This window comes from Ylistrum balloti, unplaced genomic scaffold (assembly GCF_031769215.1).
Source record: "Ylistrum balloti isolate Yb309-2 unplaced genomic scaffold, AGI_CSIRO_Ybal_v1 Utg371088, whole genome shotgun sequence".
Taxonomy (NCBI): Eukaryota; Metazoa; Mollusca; class Bivalvia; order Pectinida; family Pectinidae; genus Ylistrum; species Ylistrum balloti.
In genome coordinates, this window is record NW_026782600.1 from 242163 (window position 1) to 266284 (window position 24122).

Sequence of the window (24122 nt, forward strand, 5' to 3'; positions counted from 1 at the left end):
TAACAATCTATCACAATACAGGATTGCACTTTACTTGGTTACATGCTTATACTACAGTGTTTCATTCTGAATGTATGGAGATGGCGCCTTGCAGTGCATTGGAACCTATAAAGTCTGGAGACAATTAATGTCTTTTGTGTGTACAGATGAAAAAATAAATACCCTCAAAATGGATTTTGTGAACATTCAACATTTCTCTACAGACGTGATTACATTTCTTTAAAGGCAAAGTTTAGGTTTCAAAAACAGTTAGGTTTAAATCATTGAGCATTAAGTAAATTAAAAAACTTTTTAAAATACTTCACAGAACAACAGAAATTGAAAATGTTGATATAACTCCAAGAAAAAGAGTTTTAAATTTCTGTTGATTTTTGTTTTCTTTTATTAACAGTATAATTAAGTAACTGTAAACCATGTTATTTTTTATTAGAGTCAAATTTTCACAATAATGCTCGGCCAAATTTTACAGAAGTGTTATATGATTGGTGTTGATATGTCCTGGGTATTTTTTTCAGTTCCTGCACTTCAAAGGTGAAAATATGAAATGACTAAATTAGGTTAATTGTGAAATTTGTGAGCAGCAGAATAAACCTGATATAAAAGAGATGTAGACATGTGTTTTGTTTTTTATTTTAACTATTTATTTACATTTTTTATCTTTTTTTCTTTTATCTTAATCATCTGTAACATATTATCTTATTGAAGGTTAAAAATGTTATTTAAATATCATCTATCTTATCTTTTTTTCATGCTCATTTAAACAATTTCACTTTCTGGTTAAACAATCTAATAACACAATATCAGTGTTACAGAGAATACGAAAGGAAATCAACATAGATTTCTTGTCATGTGCAATATGATGAATTTGTCTGTCTCTCCCTCAGCCTTTAGGCGTTACAAACCAATTGAATTCGTATCTACCACACGAACTGTGTAAGTCTTCAGACACTTTCTTACGCCTTTTACTCACACTTAGAATATTAATAATCGCCAATGTGTATCTTAGATAAGTCATCGCCAGATCCATGGTCCAAATGCCCTTAACAGACATTGTGTATCTGTCAGTATTGATACATTACCATTTTCACAGTGCTCAGATGACGGCACCTGCATATTCGTCGTGATTATTTTTATCAGAGTAACATAGAATTATTTAAGGTCCCTCTCATGATTGACTTTCTCTAAGGTGACAATGCTTCTCTTGCACATGTTATTTGTCTTCTGTATCACATCATCTTCTTACTAACCATTTTCCATGTATTTTTCTCCAAATGTCAGATAATCAAACTTTTCTTGAAACTCTCAACCTGACTGCTCCCTTTCTCCCCACTGCAATATCTTCTTCCTCCTAACTATTCCTCCCCTACCCAGTGTAAATCAATCCCTTTCTCCCCACTGCAATATCTTCTTCCTCCTAACTATTCCTCCCCTACCCAGTGTAAATCAATCCCTTTCTCCCCACTGCAATATCTTCTTCCTCCTAACTATTCCTCCCCTACCCAGTGTAAATCAATCCCTTTCTCCCCACTGCAATATCTTCTTCCTCCTAACTATTCCTCCCCTACCCAGTGTAAATCAATCCCTTTCTCCCCACTGCAATATCTTCTTCCTCCTAACTATTCCTCCCCTACCCAGTGTAAATCAATCCCTTTCTCCCCACTGCAATATCTTCTTCCTCCTAACTATTCCTCCCCTACCCAGTGTAAAACAATCCCTTTCTCCCCACTGCAATATCTTCCTCCCTACCCAGTGTAAATCAATCCCTTTCTCTCCACTGCAATATCTTCCTCCCCTACCCAGTGTAAATCAATCCCTTTCTCTCCACTGCAATATCTTCCTCCCTACCCAGTGTAAATCAACCCCTTTCTCCCCCACTGTAATATCTTCCCCCTCCTAACTATTCCTCCCCTACCCAGTGTAAATCAATCCCTTTCTCCCCACTGCAATATCTTCTTCCTCCTAACTATTCCTCCCCTACCCAGTGTAAATCAATCCCTTTCTCCCACACTGCAATATCTTCCCCCTCCTAACTATTCCTCCCCTACCCAGTGTAAATCAATCCCTTTCTCCCCACTGCAATATCTTCTTCCTCCTAACTATTTCTCCCCTACCCAGTATAAAACAAATCCCTTTCTCCCCACTGCAATATCTTCCTCCCTACCCAGTGTAAATCAATCCCTTTCTCCCACACTGCAATATCTCCCCCATCCTAACTATTCCTCCCCTACCCAGTGTAAATCAATCCCTTTCTCCCCCACTGCAATATCTCCCCCATCCTAACTATTCCTCCCCTACCCAGTGTAAATCAATCCCTTTCTCCCCCACTGCAATATCTCCCCCATCCTAACTATTCCTCCCCTACCCAGTGTAAATCAATCCCTTTTCCCCCACTGCAATATCTTCTTCCTCCTAACTATTCCTCCCCTACCCAGTGTAAAACAATCCCTTTCTCCACCCACCCCAATACTATTCCTCCCCTACCCAGTGTAAATTAACCCCTTTCTCCCCCACTGCAATATCTTCCCCCTCCTAACTATTCCTCCCCTACCCAGTGTAAATCAATCCCTTTCTCCCCCACTGCAATATCTCCCCCATCCTAACTATTCCTCCCCTACCCAGTGTAAAACAATCCCTTTCTCCCACACTGCAATATCTCCCCCATCCTAACTATTCCTCCCCTACCCAGTGTAAATCAATCCCTTTCTCCCACACTGCAATATCTTCCCCCTCTTAACTATTCCTCCCCTACCCAGTGTAAATCAATCCCTTTCTCCCACACTGCAATATCTCCCCCATCCTAACTATTCCTCCCCTACCCAGTGTAAATCAATCCCTTTCTACCCAGAATGGCCCTTCCCTAAACACGCCACTAATGGCATTCTCTCCTTTCCATTGGCATTCATCCATTCTCACGTATTTGATTGATTCATTCTAATGCACTCCTTCCTTGTAACCTTTCTATCCCTTCATTTTCACAATATATATATATATATATACATTCTTTTAAAGACGACACCCTTGCCCAGCCCAGGGGTGTTCAAACCAAGACAAATGTTTAACAAATCAATAAGTACATTGTGAACCTATCATTTCATAACAGATAATGGAATTTACCACTCAACCCAACATAAAATTCACTAGTCCCAGGCACCATGCCCCCTACCAGCCTCGCAGACTAATCCCTTCCTAGCCTCATTTCATTATATCCCTTCATAGCATTGGAGACATCTATACTATTACATAAGACTCCTCAAACGCAATTCCACTGCTGGAATTCCTAAATAAAACCATAAACACTCTAAATAAATTTTGATCTTTTCAGCCACAAAATCAATCGACCCCAAGTGCTTGTATAATTAGTCTGTGGAATAAGCTCTTCGACTAAGAAAGAAAAAAAAGGCCCCTGGGACCTGTACCACTTACATATCCAATATCAGAGACTGTATGATACAACTTGGAAATGTTGTTATGAGACAGCTTTAAATCCCATATCAGCTTTATCAATGTCCAAAACAAATCTATCTTATTCCCTGCCAACAAATTATGTCATAAAAATCAATCCAGGCAAATGGACATCATTTCTCAACCGTGGATCCATTTCGCAATGTAAAAGCACATCAAATCTACTCAGTAACTCCACCAGTGAAGTTCAAGAGCAATACAGTCAAAATATTGTAGACATGTGTCCCAATTATAATCCAAAGTATTTCTGTTTCAGGGCAAGATTTTAAATTATGCTTTAAATCAAAAAAGAGTATTTGATCATAACTCAAAAATATGACATAAATTAAAAATACAACAGTCTTTTGTAATTTGAATTGCAGATTTCCTTACGCAAATAACACATCTTTATTTCTCAAGATTCCTGGAGACTGCATGGGTAATCGAAGTTTCTTTCTAACCAATGTAAGGGTGGCAGTAACTGTATCGGATCAATTTCAAATAGGAAGCATTTTTAACAGAAGTCAGCAAAATGTTTGTGAATGAAAAATTCTAGAAAAGATACAAGCTGTCACTTCAGCAGATATTACATCCCCATTGTATTACATAAAGTCACAGACAAATTGTGAAGTCACTGTTAGTAAATACATGTGTACCTAGAATCTATACTTCAGCAGATATTACATCCCCATTGTGTTACATAAAGTCACAGACAAATTGTGAAGTCACTGTTAGTAAATACATATGTACCTAGAATCTATACTTCAGCAGATATTACATCCCCATTGTGTTACATAAAGTCACAGACAAATTGTGAAGTCACTGTTAGTAAATACATATGTACCTAGAATCTATACTTCAGCAGATATTGCATCCCCATTGTATTACATAAAGTCACAGACAAATTGTGAAGTCACTGTTAGTAAATACATGTGTACCTAGAATCTATACTTCAGCAGATATTGCATCCCCATTGTATTACATAAAGTCACAGACAAATTGTGAAGTCACTGTTAGTGAATACATGTGTACCTAGAATCTATACTTCAGCAGATATTACATCCCCATTGTGTTACATAAAGTCACAGACAAATTGTGAAGTCACTGTTAGTAAATACATGTGTACCTTGAATCTATACAGAACTTAGATCAATTCTAAATCATTGATTTAACATTGTTGAACATGAAGAATTCTCTTAGATCTTATTAATCATCCCTTGGTAACAAAAATACATCAATGATAATGTATATTTTTTGTCTGAAACATGACATTTCACTGCCAAGCATTTGTCTATTGTGATTACTTTTCAGTTTATTACAACATAAAACCAATCCATTTCACAATAATTCTCGTAAATCAGGAAATCATACATAGAAATGTATCTAAAAATTACTGCAAAATTATTCCTTTTTGAATTTCGAATAAGTAACAAGTTTTGTCAAAATTCAACATTTCTAATATATACCAATAACCCCAACCTTATACTGCATTATTTTCAGGAGTAATTTTCACTATTTTTACAAAAATACTGCCTTCAAAATTCAGTTTCAGTTTCTGATGTGTTGTAGTGGTGAAAAGCTAGCCAAAATAAGATACCAAAAAAATCAATCTGACCTCAAAAATAAGCTATCCTGAAAATAAGCTCGTTGTTTCTTACATAAATTAACCTGCATTTGCTAATTACTATTAAAGTAAAAAGGCTGTATTTAGGGTATTATGGATTTCAAACCAAATGGTGCAATTTGTAAACGACAAAAATAAAGCACAATAAGGTATATTGTCCTGTAACAATAAACTCTGTATCACTGTTCTATAATAAGCCCATTCACTGACATGAGTAAGAGCATTGTTTGCCCTTGAGCATACTAGAGGAGGAAAATTTTTAATCTGTATTCGTTTTTTCACCTATATCATTTATTCTACCGATAGCTACATATAAACCTGCTTGACTCAGTAGCTCATTTGTTTGTTCATGTTTGAGTAATTGATGACCATTTAGTACAAACCTGAGCCTTTCATTGCTGATTAAATTGGTAAAAGTGTCGATAAATGCTAAATGGAATTTACGCGTCACGAAAACAAATGACATGTTGATTACAAACAACGAAACTGTTAATGACAATGTTTCATTGCAGTTTGTGCATACTGAGTGTTGTTACCGATAACATCTAATACTACAGCAACATTAAATCTTGGGCATTTTTTATTTCAACAATTTTTTTAAAACAAACTTTATAAAAACTTTGACAACTGATACAATAAGGCATACATGTAGAAATAATGTAACCTGGCACAAGTACCCAAACTTCATCGGCTGGTTTCATTTCAATGGAAATGTACAGCCTTTTAAGATATTGAGTGGTCTGAAGATTCCGACATCATCAGCACTAGTGATCAAATATTGGTAAAGTGTAGGACATGTGATACATTCGTATTTACCGTAATTTTCAAGCAGTAAGCCCATGCCTGGTAATAAACCCAGCAATACATATAGCTCTTAAAATAAAATTTTTTAACCAATGCTATTTGATTGTGCTGTTATAAGCCCATCTGTTGAATTCAAGTGAGAAGCAATATGTTGGCTTCCTGGACTTATAACAGGATAAGTAAGGTACGACAATTCAGGTAAACTTACCAGGACATCAAAGATGGTTTCCTTGAAGAGGTAATGTCTTGATGAGTCGAGAAGGATGCCACGGTGTGAGAATCGTGGGTAATCGTTGATGACTGTGTCTCTTATGTAAAGCTACAACAGCATTAGGATACAGCAATGTACGTGTAGCAATAGTTTATCTTTTACAAAACAACTAGTTAACCAGTTATTACACAAAATCCTATCACTAAATAGGATAAAATATTGACATTATTGCTATTCATCAAATATCTCACAAGTATGAATTTAGTTATATAATAAAATTTTAATTTCTTGTGTAAAATCTCACAAAAGAAAGAGATTACATAAACTAAATCAACTGACTGATGTTTTCAGTGACCTGGGAGACTGAAATCAAGGAATCATCTGACTGATGTTTTCAGTGACCTGGGAGACTGAAATCAAGGAATCATCTGACTGATGTTTTCAGTGACCTGGGAGACTGAAATCAAGGAATCATCTGACTGATGTTTTCAGTGACCTGGGAGACTGAAATCAAGGAATCATCTGACTGATGTTTTCAGTGACCTGGGAGACTGAAATCAAGGAATCATCTGACTGATGTTTTCAGTGACCTGGGAGACTGAAATCAAGGAATCATCTGACTGATGTTTTCAGTGACCTGGGAGACTGAAATCAAGGAATCATCTGACTGATGTTTTCAGTGACCTGGGAGACTGAAATCAAGGAATCATCTGACTGATGTTTTCAGTGACCGGGGAGACTGAAATCAAGGAATCATCTGACTGATGTTTTCAGTGACCGGGGAGACTGAAATCAAGGAATCAGCTGACTGATGTTTTCAGTGACCTGGGAGACTGAAATCAAGGAATCATCTGACTGATGTTTTCAGTGACCTGGGAGACTGAAATCAAGGAATCATCTGACTGATGTTTTCAGTGACCTGGGAGACTGAAATCAAGGAATCATCTGACTGATGTTTTCAGTGACCTGGGAGACTGAAATCAAGGAATCAACTGACTGATGTTTTCAGTGACCTGGGAGACTGAAATCAAGGAATCAACTGACTGATGTTTTCAGTGACCTGGGAGACTGAAATCAAGGAATCATCTGACTGATGTTTTCAGTGACCTGGGAGACTGAAATCAAGGAATCAGCTGATTGATGTTTTCAGTGACCGGGGAGACTGAAATCAAGGAATCATCTGACTGATGTTTTCAGTGACCTGGGAGACTGAAATCAAGGAATCAGCTGACTGATGTTTTCAGTGACCTGGGAGACTGAAATCAAGGAATCATCTGCCTACAGGGCAATAACATATTGATCTTATGTTTTTTCATAGAGGATCAGGACAACTTACAGATACATATGAAACAAGAATAAAACATAACCTGACACTGATCAAGTACAAATCATTAAACACTGACATCTTGATACTGATGTTTGGATTTTTTTAAGTCAAATATCTGAAACGGGCTATTTCACCTCACAAGTTTTGATATAGAAGAAAATATTGTACAATTAGAACCTTTATAATAATGATGATATCTTAAAGCTATCCATTTGATTTTAAATCTGAAGGTCAATCACAGCCATTTATTATTTAGATCCTTACTTACTGAATGATGATAAAGAGTATACAATTTAGTTTTACATCTGTATTACATTATTAGTGGAACTCTAATTCTCTTTAAATCCAAAATAAGAAAATAACAAGATACTCCAGAATTTCTGTTGATGAATTTCCCCACAAAAATCAATTCCATTCCTGAATTGTTTTAAACAAACCAATCTTTATAGATTTTTCAACCTTATATAGATTACAGATATAAAAGGTAAAATGTTGAGGTTCAAAGTAACCAGCTACTGCCAACAGATATATTTTTATTTGTAGCTAATCATTCATACACGACATGTTACACAGGGATGCATTGTTGTATAATACACTATAGAGTCTTACCTCTTCATTTGTGCCCTTGAAGACAAGCTGACTGAAGGTCTCCAGCCCACGCAAAGCACCCCACACTTCATTTGCCCATAAAAACGCTCCAGTGCGTTTGATAAAAAGGTCATCTGATGACAAGAGCAAATAAACAAATTACCTAACTATCTCACGTAATATTCTATCTTATTTTCTCTGTTTTTTAAAAATGACAATTTATACACATCTATTTCTCCAGACACAAAATATTTGTGTTCTATGAAATAATCTTCCACAGAAATTGCATCATTTTCATTTAATTTAATTCAATTATAGATAAAAATAGATTTTATAACAAGATTTAAACGGTCTTAAAGACAAGTAGTGAGAGAGTAGGGAGCATTTACTGACAGGGAGGAAGAGAGACTTACAAGACAAGTAGTGAGAGAGTAGGGAACATTTACTGACAGGGAGGAAGAGAGACTTACAAGACAAATAGTGAGAGAGTAGGGAACATTTACAGACAGGGAGGAAGAGAGACTTACAAGACAAATAGTGAGAGAGTAGGGAACATTTACAGACAGGGAGGAAGAGAGACTTACAAGACAAATAGTGAGAGAGTAGGGAACATTTACAGACAGGGAGGAAGAGAGACTTACAAGACAAATAGTGAGAGAGTAGGGAACATTTACAGACAGGGAGGAAGAGAGACTTACAAGACAAATAGTGAGAGAGTAGGGAACATTTACAGACAGGGAGGAAGACAGACTTACAAGACAAATAGTGAGAGAGTAAGGAACATTTATAGACAGGGAGGAAGACAGACTTACAAGACAAATAGTGAGAGAGTAGGGAAGATTTACAGACAGGGAGGAAGAGAGACTTACAAGACAAGTAGTGAGAGAGTAGGGAAGATTTACAGACAGGGAGGAAGAGAGACTTACAAGACAAGTAGTGAGAGAGTAAGGTAGATATAATGAGAGACTTACAAGATTCATCCATCTTGTCATGGGGAAGTCTTGAACAGGGTTGCCTGATCTTAACATTCAGTTCATCTATGTAACCTGCTTGCGTGTGGACCTCATCTCCATATTTCTCATACACATCATCTAGACTTGAACCTTGGGCATGCTGTAAATTGTCGTACATGTCCTGAACGCTGTCATACAAAATATAGTCCTTGTATCGCTCCACAGCTTTTTCAATGATGTCACAAGTCTCTTTGGAGATACGGAAGTGGAACTTTTCACGATCCAGTCGAAAGAGTTTTGATTGGGATGTTATATAATATTGTGGCAGTGGCCAAGGTTCACCTGTTGTTGCATGAGGTGCTCGTCTCACCTTTTGCTCCGGCATGACATACTGTTCATAATTGATGAGGAAGTCACTCCAGTCCCACATGATGCGCTGACTGTCCTGCTTCTTTGGTTTATTGTTGATTTGCTGTTGCTGTACAGGTGGGTTGTTATTTACCACAGGTTCCCAATTCCTGTTACTATCCTGGAAGTTATTCTCCTGATTATGGACTATATTGCCAACACCTTGGTCATTCACATGGATTTGATTATTGTTGTCACGTATAATGTTGTTCTTTGCTTCTACAACATTATCAGAGTTACCCTGGACCTCATCATGTGCAACATCACGATTGTCACTGTGGTCTTCAATGGGTTTCTGATCCGGCATATCCTGATTTCCAACAGGAGAATCGGCCAGGTTATTGTGAGCATTGACTGGAATGTCTCCTGCCCGTGGGGCAGGGTTCTGTAGCATGTTTGGTCCTCCTACCACATCTACTGCTTTTTCTTTATCTGGGTTACTATGTCTTAAAACGTTACCTGGTAACACTGGGACACTGTCCTTAGGATGGGCCCCGTCTTGGGCCACAAAATTCTCCATCACTCTAACTCGAGAGTTCACAACATTATTGCTTTCAGCCCTTCCAAAAGCATCATTATCATTATTATTGTTGAAAGCACTAGGTAAATTTGACTTGATTTTGTTTTCAATAATATTATTTGACCCACCCCCAATACTGTTAACACCACCAACAATGTTATTTTTAGCCCCGCCCCCAATATCAGCTCCTCCTACAATGTTTTTAACTCCACCTACAATGTTATTGGCTCCTCCCGAATTATTGTTGACTCCACCCAATACTGGTGCAACTATATTCTGATTGTTCTGAGGCACTACATTGGCTTTCTGCACAAATTCCTGAGATTTCCCGAGATCTCCTGGAGCCTGATTTTTATTAACTTGAATTTTACTATCCTCTTGCACTTTACTCCTCTTCTTTTTCCGCTTCACTCGTGATTTTAGTACTGGTTTGTCACCCGTGTCATCAACATTCACTTTGGTCTTACGTTTTTTCAGCAGAGAATTTAGATATTCTATACTTTTTTCATCATTTCCTGTTGCTGCTGCTTCAACAGTGTTGCTCTGCCTGTCTGGCAACCGCACTGTTAAAGAAAAGACACCATGAGTAAAATTTCATCCACAAATTGTACACATCTTATACTGTCATATCTAGTGGTCTGTTGATGTTACTTCTTTAGATACAACTTATTTTCACCATTTTCAATAAAGCTTTAATCAAAATGGAGGTATTTTCCCAAGAGTCATTACCTAACAGCTTTTTTTTCTATAACTTTCATTTTCGAAACTGTTTTCATTTTTCACAGTTTTATTCAAAACTACTAAAATATAAAACCCATTAAAACAACAACCTTCACAGTGATGTATTAATTCTATCAATAAGGCACAACTTTTTTTAAATCCAAAGGTTTTAGTTTCCATCTCTTATTCAACATCACTGTAGAACTTAAGAATGAGCATACTACTGTATACACTATGTCATGTAACTACCTTCATTAGGAGAGTTACAATTTTAACAAAATATACTGTCTAAAAAGTCACCATTCCATCATTATGTGCTTTTTTATTTCTTGTTCTGAACAGTATCAAACCTTTCAGTCCGTATACTAAACATGACAATTAATTTATCTTTTTTTTTATAAATTCAAAATGACAACAGAATGAACGAATGGTAGACCACGTCAAATTATTAAAAGACAAAGAAGTAGTAAAAAATATAAATGAATTAATGAGCAAGAGACCTAGCTGCCATGGTATAAACAAGACTGCTTATAAAATCTACAGGGTATATCATTTTCAAGTGTCACGAAAAAAAATTGTGACATTAATGATTGTAAGACTAAAGTGATATGATTGTAGTTTTTTGGGTCAGCCATTGTCAATATATGTATCCTATACTATCATAGCCAAGTTATTTCTAATGAAAAATAAATTTTATGCACAAAAATCCTATTTTTCTATCAAACTACTAAAAAAACTTCACCCTTTTCCAAGCCAGAAATGTGAGCCCCTGGGTCATGAAATTCACAATTTTGGTCAAGCACCTTTCGACATTTCCATTAATGAAGATCAATTGATTCTACCATATCTGGATGTTGAAAAGAAGATTTTTGAAATATGAGTCACTTTGATCCCTTTTAGCCCTGTCTATCAGCCCTGGAGGTCAGCCAGGATCAATATGTGCATACCATCAACCCATTGTCATTCTCTAATAACTCTGATCAAGTTTGAAATATTTCCACTTAAACAACTTATGTTCAAAAATCCAGCTTTCCTAAATAAACTATAATAAAATTTCCCCCCTCTCCTGGAGGAAATGTGAGACCCTTGGGTCTGTACATTGCAATACAAAGTTTGTGCAAATAAACCTAAATAAGAGGAAAATCCACATCAAAGTACCACGAGTCAGCATTATACCTGTACGTCTCTGAATACATGATTGTGGTAAAAACGGCTGTTACTGTTATGAACTAACTTTATGATATACAACATGGAATATGATTAAACAGGTGTTTAGGATTTTTTTCATGATTTCTTCTTGTGAGTTATGAAGATACAGCATTGTTTTGAGAAGTTACACCTGGCACTTGTACTTAGTTTCATGTGAACGTGTGTTAACAATCATATTGTAATCAAGAGATTTACGCAGATATCCAGAACTATTTAATAAAATTATGAATCCAAGTGACATTTTTTTCAGTAAAAGCATATGAGCTAAATGACTTTTGATTTTTTTTTTTTTTGATTTTTGAGCATTGAGATTTCTGCATTTTTTTCAATACAAATGTCATTCTCATGTACCTGCTTTGACTGACAGTACGTACAGAAATGTTCAGTAGTATTCGGATACACAAGTTTAGATTTTGATATTATAGTATCAGAGTGCAAGAAAGAGTCTTCTTTATTTATAGAATTGAAATTATCATAAAGGCAGGGTGAAATGGCAGATTTAGATATACATATATATCCATAATATTTGTGGTAGATGCATGTAGTGTACATGTGTGTTTATGTGTGTGTGTGTGCACAGGTGGGACAAGCAGTTGTGCATGTTGAAACAGTTGCCCCGAATATATTCTGTTTCTTTCACATTGTAATTATAACAGGTTCATAAAAGAACAAACATTTAACTCTTGTAGTTACATGAAGGTTAAACAGTACCGCAAGTTATAATCTTCATTCAGTTTCACTGTTGACTAACTGGAGAAGTTCGTTTGGACAGAGATGTCTTTGGTTGACAAATAAAAATCAGTATTATTTGGTCTTGAAATGTATCCCTTTAAGCATTATTTAGAACATCTATTGAAATAAGATAAAAGTTGTTTATTTTCCTTAAGATATGGTCATCAGCTGGTAAATAATAAATATCCATGTATGGAATGCTGTGACACAATAATGTACGTTACATAACCATCAACTGTGGCATTTCTATGACATATGCTATTACCAAATTTCACATCATGTAAAAATCTAGATATAAGTTTAAAGTAACGACTGTAGTTATTCTAGATAAAGGCTATGAATCACTTCAGACAGGGTTGTTTGTAACTAAATATAGCCCTTACATAGCATCCCTTTCAAAATAAATTAAAAAAGAAAGAAAAAACCTTTCATTTTTCACTGTCATACATCATTATGTAAACAATAACTATATACAAAGGAAAGTTTCATTTTAAAATGATTCTAAACATTTGTGTGTGAATATAAACGTGACCTTTGTAGTAGAATTTAAATAGGTTGATAGACTATCACTATCACCAAAGTTTGACATCATGTGTCACATGACCTCATTTCACATTAGAAATGTGCATATTCACCAGACTAAGCTAAAGGGGACATGGTCAACTTTCCCAATTGTCTGTGTTCTGAGAGAGATGAGAGAAAGACAGGAGAGCTTGGACTATACATTATTGCATCATTTTAGATTCTGAAATACAGCATTGTGAAAAAAAATAAACCAAAACCCTTTAAACTTAGCAGTGACCTTGACCTCAGAGACTTGATCTGCAAATAAATTATGATTCATTCTTTGAAAGTTCAGGAATTTCAGATTTCTTGATTCGAGATAAAGTCTTAATGGATGGATGGACAAACAGATAAATAAACACAATGTTTACATCTCTATCCATGAAACATTAAGTTCTGAATTTCAATGTTTCTGAATGTGTAGAACATGGTGTTTTAGTGTTATATGTCTGACAGAAGCTGACAATACTTTAACCTCGGACAGAAGCCAGAATTTTTGTGAGTGTAATAGATATATGCAGACATACATTTATCTGTTTAATCCTTGGGAATCCCACTCAACACAAGTTTACATATAAGAGTCAAGTGTTTTAAGGTCATGCCCCAAGGTCACCACTATCATATATAGCTGCGAGTCTGTGACCCTGGCTGTGGGTCACGGGAATGTGTTGACCAGGCCATACCTTGTTTACACATCCACCTAATCATGCTTAAACTTGAAGCCTGTTATCTTAAGAAATGTAACATTTGAGAAGATAAAATTCAAACCTGGGGCCAAACAGAGATTCTGTTTCCTTATACATTAATAAGTAAGAAACATCTTTAAAAAACACTGAAAATATACATGAACACGACAAAATATAAATCTTTGTGAACACCTGGACAAAAGTAACACAGCCAGGCAGGTAAAACATGTATACATCTCACATCACTGTAGGGATAAGTGTTGGCAAAGATTTTACATCATTTCTCTAATAAAGTCTCATAAATTCAAAAAATATTCATTAAAACTGACTCAAATGCTTAATTATGCAAATAAATGCAGAGCTCATACAATTATAACAAATACATGTTATAATATTTAAAAAGTTGTTCTAGAATAAACGTGATATAGTGGTTTCATCATTTATATCATACACAATGAATACTTTTTAAATGAAAACTCATTACATTGCTGTCTCTGTGTTGACTATGACATCGTAAAAATGTCTAAACAAGGGATCCCAGAGAAATCTTGGCATCTACCATCACTGGATCTTTATTTGTTTTTTAAAAGTTGGATCTTTTCCCATCTTTTCTTGCTTTCCTCTGTTTTCTCTCATAGATTACTCTCACACCTTCTCTTCAGACCTGATATCATTTTCCCTGTACTTTTTCAGGAATCTTCAGGTAAATCTTTCTTTTGTTCATATTTTGCCCTAGTTTAATTGATTTTAATTTTGGATAATGATTATGTTGATATTGGTATTTTAAATTCTTCTAACTTTTTGAACTGCCAAATCCGAGATGGTCACCTATTCAGCCATTTTTGTTTTTCCAATTATTCCAAAAATCAAAGAACATCAGGAATCTATGCATGAAATTTGAGAAAGATCCATCCAGTTCTTCTCAAGGAATAGCAATAGGAATCATTCTTTAAGGACAGACAGATGACAGACCACAGATGCAGGGTGATTTGAACAACCCACCATCTTATGGTGATGACTAATGATATGAGCTTCCCTAATGTTCGGTAATCTACAAAGTTTTTTTATATTTGGTGCTGAGCCTTTTCAAATTTTTATTACATACATGTATATATTGTATAGCAACAAGGGTGCTGATTATGTCTGGTTTATTATTTATTATGTTTATTATGTAACAAAGCTTACTGTGCAGTAGGACAGGTGTGAGAGAAAAAGATTACCGCATTAATAGTCAACGTCGAACAATTTTGAATTAAAAAAACCAAGTTTTATGTGTATTCTCCTGTATTTTTCCGTATTTTCTGCAGTTGATACACATAAAATCACATCAAACATGAATGACAACTATAGTAATAACAATGAGGAATACTTCTGAATATATTGTGTTATTGACAATGAAGACTTTTTAAGATAACAACATCATCTAGAAGATGGGCTACTAAAGATATTTCATTAAATCATGTAATAAATTCTGCATATCTAGTAATACTTCAACCATATCCAAAATTTGCGTTAGATGTTTATCAAACTTTGTTTACAACACACTACTTTTTCAGGTCCCTAGAAATTTGTTATACCCATTACTACTGGTAAGATTGGCATAACAATGTAACTATGGTTACTTTTCTGTAACAATATCTGCCACAAAAAACCTTTGTGATAATATATCTAGTATAGTTAAAGTTTGTAAAAAATTACATAGCTTACTTCATTATTGTATAGAAATGTGGTGACTTTTATACCTATTATGATATATATGTATAATATACAGCAAGTTTTGTCAACAGCTACATACACACTCATGCACACAGAAACTCTGCAGCGACAAAAGCATCTTAAAGTGGTTTTCCAATTCCCACCAGGAAACACTCCAAATCTTGACTTCAGGGCTGCAGTGTATGTACAGTACACACTGATAATGACTATAACCTGAGGAAGTATTTACAGATCAGGGAACACATACAACTGTTTTCTAAAGTCTCATGTAAGTTAACTAGCATGACAGACATAGATATTATTAAAAGTGGAATCCATTTATATTTGATCCGAACAAAAAGAAATGCAGGGTTACAATTTAATACAGGCTATATCAACTAGTGGTACAGTGCAACCAGAATACTCCTTATCAAGATGTAGAGTGGTGCTGTGGGCTAGAGCTATCAGTGTTCTCCCTTACACACTAAGTTCTCATCAAATACTTTGGGGAACCTTGTAAGCTTAATATTTTTTATTGGCTGATTTCAGAAGTCTTAATACGGTTGACAACAGATAAACTACATATACTAAATTTCTTTACAGTATCATTGGTTACCATTTCTGTTGATACAAATATTTTTCTAAAATGTTTTTCCTTGATAATTACAAAAGTTGCTGAGAACTCGAATGGCCCAGTTATCACTATGTTCCTATGTATATGTAAGGTTTTTTACACATGTTTTGCAGAAGAGCATTCCACACGTGTCATAGCGTTGCTACTTGATTAAACCTTCGTGTCTAGTAAATACACTTTATTCTACAACACTATCACCATTTTATATACATGTTTATTATTTCACATAGAATATTTTTTATTATATGAATATAACTTATCAGACAAAATTTTTAAATTGGATCTGTCTAGTTTAATCAATTTTTTTTATTTCTTTATCTACATACATGATATTTCTCATACAGTAAAAATAAAATCTTGTTTGTTTATCAACAACTGTAATGATAAATAATAAATATCATATTGTGCAGATATGATTGCTCAGATGTAAAAATTAATATCAGCAAACGACCTAGGTGATGTTAGACAGTAGAACTTTCACATCATGCAGATTACTGTACACACAAAACTTCCTTATCCTTATTTAAAACACAGGATATACATAAAAGTATTTAGTATATACAGGATACTATACCTGAAATGCTTTCAACAGATAATTTTTCCCAGGAAGGTTAATCACACATTTGTCTAATCACAAAAGCTACATGTTCTGCTCATAAAATATCTTCACAAATATTAAACTGGAAAACACTCTTTAAAAATCTTGTCCTAGTTTGAGTGAGGTATCTGACACTATCCTGTATGTCAAGAGGAAAGTGTACAGCAACTACGAGGGACTTACCCTGGAAGGCTTGAGGCTGCTGTTGGTTGGCTTGCTGTGGAGCGACTGGTATACTGAGCATGTTCAGCAGCAAAACTGTGCTGGTTATAACTATTAGTGTGCCCATTTCAGCTCCTTACATACCTGTAAAATATGGGAAAAGTGAAAGTACATTTACTATGTCATCTGTAACAATCAGCTAAAAAATACTGGTAAAATGAAAGTATATGTATATTTCAAGTCAATCTGCTGGTGTTATCTTCTAAACTGACTCTATACAATATGATTACTATGGCACACGGGTCCATGATGGATCTGGTATCCAGATTGGGTCAATATCTTGATATACCAGGGATCAGTATTACATGTTTCTTATTGCTGATTAAAGTAAGTTACTCCTGGGAATATCCCAGAAAAGGATGTTCAATGATTATTAATTGAGAATGATGTCATACATAACAACAAATCAAAATTAGCAATAGTTTAAAAGTCGACAGAAAACTCTCCAAAATAACAACTGAAATGGTATTGAGATGAACATGACTGGCACATGTACATGTCAATAATCAATTTTGTTTATTTCATTGAGATAATCCACACGATAAAAGGACAAGACAGAAATCTGTCATGAATAACTAAGATTGTGTAGTGCACCATCTAGATTTCCTCAGTTGCCTCCTTGGATCAAAATTTAGGCTCTAACAGCATCACTGCCGAGTCTTAGAAGGCCACTCTAACTAAGGCTTTTCTTATTTTAAAATTTCCTTTTGCTGTTAAAACAAAATTTCTTTTTCCTTTAAATTTTGCTTCGAGCAAGAAAAGATTTATTTTTCAAATCACTTTCAAAAACTATAAATTTCCTTCAATAACATTTGAAATTCTAAAATCCTCAATAGTAAGGAAAAATAAGTCTAGGTTTTCATATCAACATATATCAAATGTACTTGACATCAGTAGTCATTTCTCCCAAACTTAAACAGTACAATTATCTAAAATATTCTAGAAAGATGGCTGTAAGAATCAACAAATGAAGACATTTCCATATACATAAATATACCTACATTTGCGGGAATTGAAATAACAAAAAAACAAGACATTTTCACTTGTAATTGTTCCAAATAATTAAGACTTACTGCCACATCCAAAACCCATTTAGTCAAAATGAGATGATTAATTAACAGCCCTTCACAAGGTGCACCTGTCCTTCATTCCTGACTACATCCTGTTCTAGAGTCCTGATCACTTCGTGTTCCAGAGACTCCAAACCCAATGACAATTATGTGGTTATCTCTACCAGTCTCAATTAAATGGATTGCTACACTAACATAAGTAACGTGTAATTGATTGGTCATAGACTTTACAGAAAAAATAATTAATGATATATTGGTTGTATCTGGTGACCAAACTTACCACAATCACTGTGGTTTGAATCATTTTAACATTGATGTGCTGTCAGTAGGCATTCATGGCAATTTGAATGCCAACAGGAATTAAATTAAACGGGGCATGTTAGTTAGTCTTTATTTAGTTGACAATCATAGTTAAACATTTACAATTATCATTTCTCAATTCTCATCTTGTTACAATGGGAGATAACCTCAATTTGTTGACATTACTTTCAACATTCCTACACAGTTCATTATAAAAGCTGGTAGTAAACAGCTTACTTTGGTACTATCATGCAGAAGCATTACCATACAATGACAAATATAGCTGTCAAGTTGACAATCTTAACATTTATACTGACACAGAAGTTTTACCACAATTTGAAACATTTTTTTTTTGTTTCACATTAAATCTACACTTCTAATGAATTAAGGTTATTTATGAAGATGCTATTTCTGATTTTCCAAAGCTACTTTCACAACTTAAAATAAAAATTTTACAAACTAATCAAAGGATCCTGAACAGAATCTTTTAACGGAAAGTTTCAAATGTCTGGGTGTGTAAACTTCCTAACACAAACATACATACGCTGTGGCCAAGCTTGGATGGAATTGAAGCTGAACACAAAATATAGAAGTCAATACATAAATATTGTTGTACTCCTAGTGTTTGTGCAATGGGGCTGAATACGAAGACTAATCAGGATGCTCAAAGATCAATGACCAGCAGATAAGCACTAAATCACTGGCCAGTCTACTTAACTGTGAGGACATATACTGCCGTCACACCAGGAACACTTTACATAGAGCTTGTAAGCTTTTATATGAAGACTGACACAAACACAATTCCAAATAAAACAACAGCTTTCTCTCAACAATAAAACACACAGGTTCCTGTCCGTTTTCACTGCCATTGTGAGGGGAAAAGCCTCTGTGTCTTACAGGTGTGAAATTTAGAAAAATTTACTTCATATTAAAGTGGTCTTGATCTTGACACAGGCTTTCAACTATGAAATAAATCTAGATTTCTTTATTTACCCTCTATCACAATACTGCATCTGTATACACATGAAGGAGAGTAAGATCTAAATTTCAGCTCAGATTCATAATGATATATCTTAATCCTAACATACAACAAACACTACTATGAACTTTGAAAAAAATGTTTTCAGGCGAGTCCTTACCATTTGTAAAACCTTTTAATGAAATGCCGTTTGAAAATGTCTTTCAAATCCAACGCTTTCCCTTTTCAATATTCTTCCCTGTATCATGAATAGGAAACCGGTCATGACAAAGTAAAGGTTTTGTACCACATTGTTATAAAACTTGGTCACCAGTAAGTTGATATATATGTAATCTGAAGTACACATAAGGAAGCTACATGTCACATCCACTCAATTTCACATTATAGCCTTGGATCCTTCCTACCTTTAGTCAAGGAGATCGCAAGTACTCATGACTTGCAGACTGCTACTCTAAGGGTACATGTACAAGGAAGACAACTATATCAAAAGTAGAACGCTTGAATTTTCAAGACAAAAACATGGGCCAGAACGACAAGCTAATTACAAATAAAACATTTTGATAAAATGATGTCTAAATAGCCTTGTCATACTCCTTCCATACTACTGTTACTGCTGATTAATCCCTCCCACCTCTATACAAAGTTACCAGGTCTACACTGATTTACTGGGAAACATTTCAGTATAGTACTACTGTTACTGCTGATGAATCCCTACCACCTCTATACAAAGTTACCAGGTCTACACTGATTTACTTATAAAAACATTTGGTGCTAAATACTAAAGTTACTGCTGATTTTTTAAACTGGTTTTAATGTAACAATGTCTACACTAAATTACTGGGAAACATTTCAGTATAGTACAATGTGTAATATTGTGTTACTGCTGATGATATCCAATACCACCATTTTGAATTTCTAAATACAAAGTTACCAGGTCTACACTGATAAAATTACTGGGAAAAATTTCTTTATGGGTGTGTGATGAGTACTACTGTTTATATATGTGTGATTAATCCAAGCTACCACCTGACCATACAAAGTTACCAGGTCTACACTGATTTACTGGGAAACATTTCAGTATAGTACTACTGTTACTGCTGATGAATCCCTACCACCTCTATATAAAGTTACCAGGTCTACACTGATTTACTGGGAAACATTTCAGTATAGTACTGAATCCCAAAACCTCAATGAGATATAAAAACCTCAGTATTCTGACAAAAAAAAAACATACTCAGTATTAATGCTACAGCAATACATGTCCACTAGGGTCCTGCAATTAAGCTGTACTACTTATAAAAACGGTGCCTTTTGGTGCTAATTTGGAAAAAAAGGAAAGTATCTAATTTTTTAAACTGGTTTTAATGTAACAATGCAATAAATAAGTATGACATTCTGACAATACTAATTCATCATCAATGTGTAATATTGTGTTGAGGTCATTTGTGAGTGTTATAGGTTTATCAATATCCAATAAGGAAAGAACCCACTGACATTTTGAATTTCTAAAGACAGTAAGGTTGACCTTGTCCTCGACCCAACATCCCTAAAATTCAAAACTTCTCAAAAATATTTTGCTGCTTTATGGGTGTGTGATGATTGATGAGAATCCCTCTAACTTGTCAAAGATATTTCGATGTTTGATATATGTGTGAAGTTTGTTGAGAATCTCTCAAGCTGCTTAAGCACTGACCAACATTCACAGATGCAGGGACAGATAGATGGACAGACTGATGGAGAGGAAAACAATAATATTCCTCCGTTTCACCGTTAGGGGTCTAAAAATCTGCCTATACATGGTGTATATATTAGTACATTACATGACTTATATTAAACTTGGACAGAAAAAAAAATTTGGCTGACTAATGTTGCTACCCTCGGTGTATCTATAACAATTATAAGGTCTGTGAATTAAAGTCTACTTGACAAAGAGTTAACTTTGGGCGGTACTGATCACTTAATCTAGTGTTGACTGGCACAGCGATGCAGGGTGTTATGTGAGGATGACAGAAACCTCAGTGATCAATAAATACACAGCTATTGCTTCTAGTCTGAATGCCCACCAAACAACACACACAGCTGGCTGCCAAATCATTTGTATACTTCCACAGTACTCAAAGTGTGCAGACTCAACTATATATATGTCACTCAAGTCATATGAGCTGATTAATTATATGATTACTAGTATATAGAGAACCATACATGTCAATCTAAGTTATTCAACCTACAGAATCATACTTACTTACAACATTCAACCTACAAAATCATACATACTTACAACATTCAACCTACACAATCATACATACTTACAACATTCAACCTACAGAATCATATATATTTACAACATTCAACCTACAGAATCATACTTACAACATTCAACCTACAGAATCATACATACTTACAACATTCAACCTACAGAATCATACTTACAACATTCAACCTACAGAATCATACATACAACATTCAACCTACAGAATCATACTTACTTACAACATTCAACCTACAGAATCATACATACTTACAACATTCAACCTATAGAATTATATATACTTACAACATTCAACCTACAGAATCATACATACAACATTCAACCTACAGAATCATACTTACTTACAACATTCAACCTACAGAATCATACATACTTACAACATTCAACCTACAGAATCATACTTACAACATTCAACCTACAGAATCATACATACTTACAACATTCAACCCACAGAATTATACATACTTACAACATTCAACCTACAGAATCATACTTACAACATTCAACCTACAGAATCATACATACTTACAACATTCAACCTACAGAATCATACATACTTACAACATTCAACCTACAGAATCATACATACTTACAACATTCAACCTACAGAATCATACATACTTACAACATTCAACCTACAGAATCATACATACTTACAACATTCAACCTACAGAATCATACATACTTACAACATTCAACCTACAGAATCATACATACTTACAACATTCAACCTACAGAATCATACATACTTACAACATTCAACCTACAGAATCATACTTACAACATTCAACCTACAGAATCATACATACTTACAACATTCAACCTACAGAATCATACTTACTTACAACATTCAACCTACAGAATCATACTTACTTACAACATTCAACCTACAGAATCATACTTACAACATTCAACCTACAGAATCATACATACTTACAACATTCAACCTACAGAATCATACATACTTACAACATTCAACCTACAGAATCATACATACTTACAACATTCAACCTACAGAATCATACATACTTACAACATTCAACCTACAGAATCATACATACTTACAACATTCAACCTACAGAATCATAGAATACTTACAACATTCAACCTACAGAATCATACTTACAACATTCAACCTACAGAATCATACTTACAACATTCAACCTACAGAATCATACATACTTACAACATTCAACCTACAGAATCATAGAATACTTACATATTCAACATATAGGATAATACAGACCTACCCCCAATACTTAACATACAAAAACTGCTTTAATATTGTTAAACTCAGGCCATTCCTGCATAATTAACACAAAATGTGTAGTTACTAGAATTCTATTCTTTAAAGAAATCAACATAGCGTATATTTTTTTGACTTAAACACTTACTTTTAGATTTGCTGAAGACTTACTCAGGCCAGACCAGGATTCAGTTTCAGAAACTGATTTGTTGTCACTTCCTGATATGAAATAGTGTTTGCTACATTATGATATGTTGAAATTTCACTATCAAGTGTTACAATCAACACATCATACAAGTGTTATAATGTGTACACTGTGATAGCTATCTCACCTTCTGCTCCACATTCCAAATCATTCAGCTTCTTTTACAACAGATTTATTTGTTGTAAGAAATATTTCCTTTCAATCAATTCTACTGCTGTTCCAAGTATGATAAGCTAACAAGGCTAAATAAATATCAAACCTGACAGTTGATCGTTTATCTCAAGGATTTCTTATTATGCCTGTTGGCTAATTAATAGATAATCAATTATGCAGTATTTAATTGAATCCCTTATGACAATAATCTGATAAAATTTATTAGCCAAGTGGGCAACATATAAAGGAGACATATAAAGGACTTGTAAACATGATAAAATGCTGTCTGTAAGATTAATGGACACAATTTCTACTAGACAATTCTCACAGGGTAATCAGCTTGATCGAAGTTTAGAGTCAATTAAGAGTCAATATCACATTAACAAATAAGTTCATCAACACCATACAAGTCAAAGAAAAATATATATAGATTTGTACTTAAAATTTGAAAGCAACAGCTGACTGGTAGATTGAATGATTATATAGCAGAGTTCAAAAGACAACCCTGTGGTTACATCTTTTTTGCCCACCATCAACAAATTATTATACCTTCAAATCTTATTATCTCTTTCTCATTAGAAGTACTCGAGGGATGATTCTCAAAATTTGTGTTTAGATTCCCCTTTGTCCCTAGTTTTGCTTATTTGATTTTGAGAATGATCAGTGAAACAAAATGACTTACAGGGGCCATTTTTTATTTTTGACAGAGTTTGTTTATCCCCGTTTCACGAAAAGTATGAGAACACAAAGGATATCTGGGTATCTTTCCCATGAAATGAGAATGGCTGACATGAGACCTGATCTTGGATTTTAACACTTGAAGTTTGTCATAGCTATTACTTGGAAAGTTCTTCTTAGGTCTTTCTTAGATTTCACATGTAGGAGTTTCTTGTTATCAAATGATTTAGAGATCAGTCTTGAATAGTATCAATAAAGATCATTCAGTGGTGGGCAACAAGATTGA

At 34.6% G+C, this 24122-nt stretch overlaps 1 protein-coding gene across 1 annotated transcript in view; it reads right to left on the bottom strand.

Moving 5' to 3' along the window:
* LOC132560642 (uncharacterized) overlaps window positions 1-24122 on the bottom strand; it is a 90995-nt gene that overhangs the window by 24180 nt on the left and 42693 nt on the right. Inside the window, exons 3-6 of the mRNA XM_060225305.1 lie at window positions 16898-17020; window positions 8967-10439; window positions 8017-8129; window positions 6078-6188 (exon numbers count right to left, since the gene is read on the bottom strand). Coding sequence (XP_060081288.1) covers window positions 6078-6188; window positions 8017-8129; window positions 8967-10439; window positions 16898-17003 — 1803 coding nt within the window. The 5' untranslated portion in view covers window positions 17004-17020. The remainder of the gene's footprint in view (window positions 1-6077; window positions 6189-8016; window positions 8130-8966; window positions 10440-16897; window positions 17021-24122) is intronic.